The sequence below is a fragment of the Frankliniella occidentalis genome, unplaced genomic scaffold (assembly GCF_000697945.3).
Source record: "Frankliniella occidentalis isolate FOCC.00 unplaced genomic scaffold, Focc_3.1 Scaffold92, whole genome shotgun sequence".
NCBI lineage: Eukaryota > Metazoa > Arthropoda > Insecta > Thysanoptera > Thripidae > Frankliniella > Frankliniella occidentalis.
In genome coordinates, this window is record NW_026267221.1 from 306,936 (window position 1) to 317,048 (window position 10,113).

General features: G+C 46.2%; 1 protein-coding gene across 1 annotated transcript in view; it reads right to left on the minus strand.

Annotated features, from left to right (window-relative positions):
* Window positions 1–748: 748 nt before the first annotated feature.
* LOC113215397 (uncharacterized) overlaps window positions 749–10,113 on the minus strand; it is a 46,334-nt gene continuing 36,969 nt past the window's right edge. The window contains exons 3-6 of the mRNA XM_026435020.2: window positions 8,377–8,446; window positions 4,599–4,839; window positions 3,684–3,837; window positions 749–3,582 (exon numbers count right to left, since the gene is read on the minus strand). Of these exons, the coding sequence (XP_026290805.1) occupies window positions 3,499–3,582; window positions 3,684–3,837; window positions 4,599–4,839; window positions 8,377–8,446 (549 nt within the window). The 3' untranslated portion in view covers window positions 749–3,498. The remainder of the gene's footprint in view (window positions 3,583–3,683; window positions 3,838–4,598; window positions 4,840–8,376; window positions 8,447–10,113) is intronic.

The window sequence follows — 10,113 nt, forward strand, 5'->3', positions numbered from 1 at the left end:
TCGGTGTGAATCCGACTAGGTCTACAGCAAAGTAAGGAGGTCAACTTCACCTCCTACTCAGCAGGTCCCGAAAAAAGGTCCCCCCCAACGGGATTCGATCCCTAGGCCGACGGTTTCCGGACCGCACCCCAGCGCGCTCACCACCCGCACACATGCTGTACAGTATAAGCAAAATGAAGGAAGGGGTCTGTGGACTACCCTGTGTACATTGCCCGAAAAAGGATCTTCTATAATCTGGTCAGATTTAGCTGACTGGGGCCGCCGGATTTGAGGCCACATTTTTGTGGCACATGGTTTCGAAACGCCCTGATCCCCGTAAAATGGTGCTTATGGAGCCCAAATTATTATTTGCATATTGTGTTTCAAAAAAATATACATTGAGAAACCAGATTGTCGCCTCTGCTCACAATCAAGCATCTTAAGTAAAATTGATTTTGATAGCAAATGTTTAGAGATAAATCATCCTTTGAAACAGAGGCAAATCTGCAATAGGTAATTTGCTTCATTTTCTGTAGAGGTCAAAACATTAGAAGTACACATCACCACTGATAATTGTGTTAGAGGTACAACTCACAACTCGTACAGGTATTTTAAATGCTGGTTGGAGAAAGTTAACTCACGCCTAAAACGTAGGGGTGATTCTGACCAGTAATACAGACAGGTTGGGAAGATTAAGGCAGACTCATCTCTCAGACTATAGTAGTTCGATATTTTATTTCTGGTTGGGATGTGAAGAATATTTACACAGTCACTGTAGGAAGTTTTTTGTTTATTTAACTGACTACAAGTAGTATTTACAAAAGCAACAGGTTTGGTCTCGTCTTTTTTCTGACTTAAATTGATTTGTTCATGAGAAGGATCAGCTGCTACCATTATAACCCCAGCGGCAACTCAAGAAAACAGAAATATGGCTTTAAAAAACATGTAGAACAAAACAAAGTAATTGAGTTTGGTATATACATGCTAGTAGGGAAGTATTCACAATCTTACAATCACAATCTTTTTCTTGTTAACCAACAACGTGTATGTATATCGATGAGTTCTATGGAAAGATTAGTATTGGATTCTGAGAGAACTCATTTAGTAACTATACAACTTTGAACATTATTTGTACAGATATTTTTAATCTTTTCCCAGGAGAGAATGAGCAATACAATTACAATCTTAAGAAGCATCATCGCCTGTATTCAATTACACACTCTTTCCAAAAAGAAAAGAGAATGTAAAAGAACTTTTCAATGTAAAAAAAAGGAAAAGATTTTAGAATTTGGGTTTTGTGCTCTGTAAACAAAACACTGTACATTAGACATTATGATTGCATGAGCATCACGCTAGATAGATAATAAAGGGTACATGTACACGCTGTAAAAAAACTGTAAAAGAAATGACTACAAAAATGCACAAAAAAGAACATAACATAATGTTTTGCCACCAATGAACATATTTTGTACTCTGCACTTTCTTTTTCTTAGTTTTCATGTGCTTGACTTTATTACAGTAATCTTCAGAGGATATACCATTCATTGAATATGGCAAAATGATGCACTTCCAGCCTGAATTGACAATGTACAATTAATTCACATGTAAGTACCATGTTTGTTTAACAGATATTCTGAAAAGTTTGAAAAAGATAACAGGGGTAAATATGGGTTGTTGTACAGAATCCAAAAACTGGTCATAACTGGGTTGACAATAAATGTCTTTGAATCTAACAGGTACTATCAGTCTATAACATTGAATGAAAGTTAGAGATACAATCTTTCTCCTATAATGAGATTAATACTTGACTTTCTAATCAGAGAAAACAGAAGCAGTACATTAGTTCCTAGTTTATTAATAAACAATGCAAGTTCCAGGGCAACCTAAAAATGAAAAAAAAAAAAAAAAAAAAAAGTTGTACAAATGAAGAATTCATAGCAGATCATTGTTCATCCCTCACCCCTTGGTGCAATCCCGGGAACATCTCGCAGTACCTTCTTTGTTCTTAGTGGTACCGGCCAAAATTATCATCAATATAACCTTAGCATTACAAAATTTGACAGGTCTTGATCCATATTAAAAACTGTATCAAGTCCTAGAGATACCAACAAAGGAAGCACTGTTTAAACATACCCTACAGTCCCTGCTTCAAGATCCTCTTTTCAAGACATATAAGAGGAAATCAAAGTAGCAACTTTGTGCCAAATTCACCAACACATTGTGCTGTTTGAATCTTCTAACAAATATGATAAACAGTAATATACATTAAAGGTTTACAATGATTCGAAGACATTACTACAATGTAAAATCACAAATGATATGCAACCAAAGAAGAAAATAGTTTGTTTTTACCCACACAATATTCAAGAGAGATATTACACTACATGTTTGAACTGGCTCATGAATTAGACACAAAACTTCAGCTCAAAAATAGGGAAACTTGTGAAAATCAAAGAAGAAAAAAGTAATAGAAGTTACGGTAATACTTTCCAAGATGCTGCTATGGCTAGATCAATACATTATAGGCAAATAGTATCTTGCTTGCAATAACGGTTGTTTTAAAAAAATGTGATTTATGTTAACATCACACAGAAATAAATAGAGTTATAAAAATACTCTGAATTTTTATCATCAAGATGAGATTGACATGTAAGAAAATACTAATGTCTGTACTGTCAATGAGATGATATTCAATATTCAGTGACAATACTAACAATCCAAAAGTCTTTTAAGAGATATTGGTATACTGCCAGAATAATTTTACTTTTAAATGTCACTTCAAGAGCGTCTTGAGATTAACCACTTTTTTCTTTCACTTGCTTAACAAAAATAAGAATCTAAAGAAACCAGTTAGTTTCACCTCTACATATGTTCCAGAGGGCTTCAAATACATAACAAATGCATTTTGGAGGAAATGTCAGAATAACAAAACAAAAAAAATTGACACAAGTAGCCTAAGCTATTGCACAATAATTTACCAACCTAGAAGTCGATGAATAAAAAGTACCGTAGGATTATGAAGTACAACTATATGCCTGAATTCTGAACTCTATATGTTTTCAAACAGTTAAGTGTGTCAAAGCAGTTTCTTTGGACGACACAAATTTCAAAGAAAACAGTTTTCATAATAATAATAATGGAAAGTTCACAATATTCGTACCCCTAGATTGGAAGTGGTTGTCAGATAATTATTACTACATAACTTAAAGTAAGATCACAACTAATACTAAACTAGATGGGAGAGAACATGTGATGGTCAGATGGAATAATAGGGAATATATATTTGACAGACAGTGAGTTACGGAAAGCCATTCAATAATTCAAAAACATTGTGTCCACAGTATGGCAATTGTCAAAAGAAGGTAAAATGAGAACTCTTAAACCTGTGGAAGGCTCATAATCTGCTTCAGTTATTGGTCAGAGCAGTAAATGGATATCAATATCATAGCTACAGGAACATGCTCCAGGTAAAGCGTGGTATGGTTGCGGAAACAAAACAGGGCTTGCCCAACTACCCCATTATTTTGGCTTGCAGACCTTGGCATGAATCTGCATAAATTCTGGTTCTGCTCCACTGCTACTTCTTCCCTCAGGCTCCTTTCTCTGCAAACAAGCGAACACAGAACAAAAATGTATTATAAACTTATGCAAAATAAAATATTATTATTAAACAGCATGCCCTTTGTAAAACATTCAAAACTTACAGATTCGAGTTTGCGAGCGCGTTCTTCAATTACTCGTTCAAATGGTGTCTTATTTTGTTGCTTCTGCAACTCCACTTCCCTTTTTGCTTGGCTCTCCTTTCGATTTTGTAGGGCGCGCGCAAGCTCCGACTTCTGGTTTAGTGGGTTTTTGCCTCTGGAGACACAAAAAGAACAAACAACAAATTGTATGAAATCTAGATTACCATAAAATGAATCCCAACAGTTTCCCATGCATGTGTAGATTTCCAAAAGCCCTGTACTGTTTCTTTTAGTTTGTATAGGGGTGCGGAAGGAGATTTAATAAAATAACAAATGAAAAGACAAATGCAGTGAGGATACACTTTCAAATTTGCCAGCCTTTGCATCCTGTAGAGGATACATACATGTAGAGGTACATGCACTATATGTATCTAGATCATTATCTTCACTCTGGCCTCTGGCAAATCCAAAACGGACCAGGCTGGTCAATACCATACACGAGTACTCTACGTGAAATAATAAAAATATACATATAGAACGTTCAAAATCAAACGTGATAAAGGTTAATCCATCCCACATGGAAGCAATATTCTTTAATAAATTACTAGATGTTCTCAAGGATGCAGCTTCATCAAAAAATTTCCAAACTAGTCTAAAAAATTATTTAATTGAAAGAGAATTGTACAGATGGGAGGATCTATGACTCCTACATCAAAGAAATTTTTGTACTGATCCTCATGTCAAATGTTGTTCTGAAATGCCTGTTTTTGCCCTCCTGTATCTGAAAAATGAAATTGTGAGCGCCATCTTTACACACATGAATACAAATACAAATGTAAGTTCGATGTAAGACGTTTCTTGTTATTCAAAGATAGGAAAAAACTAAGAAGAAAAAAATACAGGACGGGACGTATTTGTGTGTCTGTAAGTACTTACATTTTGGTATTGAAAATCAACTCCCGGTGGAGGTTTTGTCTGTCCTTGGAGTCGAGGCAGGGATTCTGCACCTTCCTCGGCACGATGAGTCCTTCCGAGTTGACGTGCGGAGGACCACCGGACGGCAGGGGTCTTCCAAGTCCGCCCAGCCCTCCCATCAGGCCGTGTCCGCTCGAGTTCCTCTGGTTACAGCGCTCCATGATTTCTTGCTCTGGGATCATGGCGTCCGCGTAAATGTTGGCTGCAAAGGAGAACAATCGGTCCATCAATGTACACATATTTAAAAAAACAAACACGACGAACATTTCCTTGGGTGAAAGATGAGTAGCTGGATTCGAATGAAGCAAGGTAGTATAGAGCTAAAATACTCTCAAAACTTTATCGGCCGACATTTGGTAACGCTATCTAAAAACTAAAATGATCTAGTCGACCCGGGTCTACCACATATGGCATTCTATTTTTAGCGAATCTGTAGTTGTTGATTAATTATCAAATTATGAGAAAGACTCGCCATACAACTCATAAAACGTAACCCAAACTTTACCTCCACCGGACCAAAACCACACTGATAAACCAAGTGTGCAACTGCAAGTTCAATATTTGCAACGTGTTCAACTCGGTAGCTGTGCAACTCCCCGGCTGAACACTTCCTTAGATTGGCAAGTATTTAACTTGCAGTTGCACACTTGCAAGTGTTAGGCAGTTGCACACTTAGTTTATCACTGCAAGTCTCCATACACGCCAAGCAGCGCCGACAAGGTGGACTCAATAAGTGCCCCTGTGCACGATAGGTTGCCTACCCTTCGGGCGTGCTGTCGCTGGCATCCACAAAGCTGCACCCAGCGCATTGTTTTACAAAGCAAGGCCATATTTATGGCGTGAAATTAGTGCGAAGTAACAATGTTAAATTTGGAAATAGAATGCATACTTTAATGTATAAATTGAAACTGGATAATTTTCCCAGAGTAGTGCGCCAGACCTATGGTGCGGCGCAGAGCATAAGGGGTCGTCCAGAGAGTACGTCCGTTTTTCTCAGATTCATTCGGCAAATTGAGGGAGCTCGGCGCCTGCGAGACTCAAGGTAGGCCACCCAGTGGTGCATGCATACACGGCAGTTTAGATGTTGCCTACCGATCAGGCGCTATGAGAGCTTGAATAGGCTCAACTGGGCAGTTCGGTATCGGCGAATGACGAACGAACTTTCTGGATGACCCCTAACACAGTTGAAAACACTACTTGATATTGATCCGTATTGGCCCCACGATATGGTGTTGGATAATAATGGCTCAAAAGCAGGGATGGTCCCTCCTACTGATTGTTTTAGCGGAGCTATCTGACAGATCGTAACATTTTTCACAAGTGTATTTAATACGTAAAACAGCGCAGGCACGATCATAGAGCTTAAAAGTTGCATTGGCAAGTAGTGACAAACCCGCAAAACTGCGCATGCCAAAACCACGGCCGTGCCGTGACAAAAGACAATTGCAGAGGGGTAGCTGCCGCCCGCTGCCGCCGCCTCACGCGGACACTCCTCCACGCGCACCCGTGTCCTTACCGCGGGGCCCGGCGCCGCCACCGCGCAGCTCCACCTGCTCGAAGATGCTCATCCGCTCCAGGATGCTGGGCGCGGGCTGCGACGGCCGGCTCATGACCGCGGTGGCGCAGCGCGGGCCGTTTCGTCAGCACCCTGTCGAACGCGGTCGGCGAGCTCGCGGCGGTGGGGCACGAGGGCGCACGACCTGGGCGAGCAGGTCGAGGACGGCGAACACGACGGCGGTGGGTCCGCGGGGCTGGGCCGCCAGCAGCCGACAGGGCCCGCACCGCCTGCACCCCGCGCGCGACCCGAGTAGAGTGGCCTGGCGGTCATGTGGCGCGCGGCCCTGGCCGGACGGGCTGGGCGGGGCGCAGCCGGCGGGGCTCTACCGTGCTGGGCCGAAGGGAAGGACGCTCTGAAGCCCCGTGGCAGGGCTGGGGGCCCCGGTCGTCCTGGTGGGTGCCGCCCCGCCCCCCGGCCGCCCCCGCCCACGTCCCGCCCACGGCCAAATCGGTGTGGCGTGGAGTGGAGCAGCGACAGGTGACGGGACAGGACCTTAACCAGCTTAACCCGTGAGGTGAGGTGAGACCACCGCCGCGTCGCCCGCCGCCCGCGCGCCCGCGACGGGTGACTCCAGGGGAGAGGAGGGTGAGGATGAGTGGGCTGTACACATAGGGGGGGGGGGGGGGGAAGGCAACAAGGTATCGCTGTATAATGTATCACCTTCTTTAGTATTATTGCTTCAACGCTATCTTAAAAGCGGGTAAGGTTAAAACGAGAGTGGGACTGGTGGGAGGGGGATCACCAGCATAAAACTCAGATGGTATACAGATGGTATATAGAGATAAATTTCATGCTCAATATGAACACAATTCTGCGAGGGTTCGACAACTCGAACTTTTGGTGTACACATGAGTACAAGAGAACCGGAGTACCTGCGAGTACAGGCAGAGTGCAGCCGGAGTACAGTGCAGCGTGGGGTGTGGAGCATTGCATTACCGGTGTTTATGAATGTGAGTAAGGGGGCTCCTGCTCCTAGTGCCAAGGTGGGGCGGGGGGGGAAGGTCGGGGGTGTCAGCCGCATGCGACATGGAAGCCCTTGCCAGCTGCCCGTCTCTTGCCCTGCCTGTGCCTATATAGGGGTGGTGGTCAGTGCAGTTGGTGACGATGTGAGGAAAAAGAGCGGGATGGGGGGAGAGGGGCTCAAAGACCGGTGCAGGATGGGGTGAGTGGCATGTTTGAGGGGGAGAGTGAGGGAGGCAATGTGGGACGGAAAGCACATAGGAACTAGTCGCCCGTACTTTAGGGGCGCTTAGGCCGTCGAGTTGCTTACAAAGAGCACTCTTCACATCATGAACAGCACCAGGTGGTATACCGACATACACGTGACGTAGTCTTCGTATCATGAAGCCACACCTTGCGTAATACAAAGGGATTTGTTTGTACTGCAAAGGTCCCAAATCCTTCGCACGTTACGAACAGCACAGTTAGTTCTTTGTAAGAAACTTCCAGTGCAGGCAGGGGCAGGGTCTACACGGTGTCCGCGCCTACCGGCGCCTACACGGCTACAAGATGTCAGCGCCGCCGCCTCCCGGAAGCCCTGGCCGGCCAGGCGCACCTGCCGACAGTGATTTGTATCGTGTTCCCAGACGTCTCCTTTTCACTAATTGGGAGGCGCGAGCGAGCCCCGAGAGAACCCGAACAGAGCTCGAAGGGAGCCCGACCGGCGAGCCCGATAGGACTGCAGTGAGGAAGCAGGGAAGACGAACGCGGCGCAATAAACGGAAACAAAAGCGCTCAAATTCCTGACGTTGCGCAACAACGCCACCCTGAAACGAAACACCTCTGCCGTTCCCACGTCATTGCTAGGCCACGCCTCGCTACGTCGTCGCGCAGAGTCCCTGTCAACTGTGGGAGCTAAGGCGTGTGGACGAACGGGCGTGGCCGCGTGGCCCTCAACACCATAGGCGCTCACGCCTTCAAGTCGAGCATAGTTTTGTTTTCCTTCCTTTCAATTGAAATAAAAAACAACAACAAAAACTTATCAATTGCAAAAAGAACCATACCATGGAGACCCTGCCTTGTTTGATATCAATATGTATGTTTTGATAATTTTGCTTGTTGTTAAGGGCGAGCAGCTTAACCGAATATCGTAACACTACACAGGATTCCGGCGTTGCATAGGAAATAAGAAAGCGCCTAATAAGAGCAATCAACATTACACCCTACGGCTCTCATACTTACTGGGATCGTGCTCGCCGATGCGCTTCCGCAGCTCGTCCAGGGACGCCTTCAGATTCGACTCAATCTGGTCCTGCAACACAGAAAAAGGGCAGGGAGCGTTAGCCACGCTAAGAGGATTTGCTTCGAGGATCATCGCAGATAAGGATCAGGGTGAGGATCAGCTCGACCAGCTCCACAGCCGCTACGGCCGCGCGCCTGCTGGCTTGCCGGCCTGGGCTTCCGGATTACTCGATGACCGCTACCGCTATGCCTAGCTCATTGTCAGCAGTGTTCTACTATGCAAGTGTACTGACTGTAAATTTGACAACAAAAACAATTCCATTCCGTGCATGATTTTTGTTCGTTCCTGCAACTTATTACTTTTGCCAGTTGGGGAACAGATCAGACTGTTTCGCGCTATGTATGCCAGGCTACCCAACCGTATGGCTTCAGAGGCACACTTAACCCCGAGAGTCGTACGTGCTGCATGACTGCCATTTCTGAAAACAATTTGTTTTTGTTTTTTCTAAACTGGTTATTGCAGCAGGTCGAGTGTCAAACAAATACACCTCTGAAGCTCAAAGTTAAAGGCAAAATGGCGCAATTTGCGGTGCGATGGCCGCGCCGTCGCGCCGTGCAGCCCCGTGCCGCCCAGCGCTGCACTGCAATAGCGTCCAGCGGGCAGTAATGGCGAGCAGGTCAGCGACGATGATGATAAAAAAATAAAAATTAGTCTTACGTCACAGTCTGTGATGGGCTGGACCTGGACGGCGGCTCACTCAGGGTGGGAACGCTTCACTGCAGGAGCCTGGCGAAAGGAAAAGGGGGGGGGGGCAGGGGCAAGCTGGCACTGCGTTGGAAAGAGGAATGACGTCAATATCGACGGACTAGAGAGGGATCAAATCCGAAAAAAAATTGCCGACGGTCATCAGCCAAGCGTCGAACCCGAGAAGGGGAACTCCCCGCCCCTCCCTCAGCCCTGTCCTACCCCAGCACTTTACAAACGGCTAAGCCTTGGTCGGACCGGAAGTACGGAAGCAGTGGCAGCGCCGGCCGGGCCTCGGGCCGGGCCCAGCGCAGCCGAGGCGCAAGGCACGCGGGACTGCGGACCACGCCACCAGGGCGAACGTGCTTTCACCGGGCTAGGCTAGACTAGGCTAGACTAGGTTGGGTGGGTTGGGGGCAGTTTTATAAAATAACCGTGCAATTGCTCTGAATGAGGTGGGCCGGATCCAGTCACTCGATTCAATTTTTAGATGTTAAAACTGTGTGGATTTGTTTCCCGACCTGATCCTATATGCTTAGTATTGCACCTTGGATCAGCTCCAGGAACGCCCACCCAGGTTGGCAGACAAGCAGACAGGCGGGCGCGGCAGCGTGTCATGTCGTGTCTGCAGAGCAGTCCGCCGTTCTATAATAAAATTACCGAAAATTGTCCTCTTTTCCCGCCAGCTGCCACCTGCCCACGACAGTTCCGCGCAGCCTGCGACAATGATGACTTCTTTGGCCGACGGCGACCTCGCGGCGCTCAGCTGAGTGGCGTGTGACCTCCGGCTCGGGGAGGCGCGGCGCGGCGGAGCGGCAGTGTCTCCCTTCCCTCGGGCCCCACCCCACCGCCGGGCCAGAGCAGCCTGCTCGGCGCGCAATTCAATTGAGACAGGTTGCGATGCTGGGCGGCGGCGGCGGATGTGTATCGTTACGTGAGCGAGGCGCGGCATGGCGACAACCTGGTGCGCTGTACACACGCGCCGAGGAGAG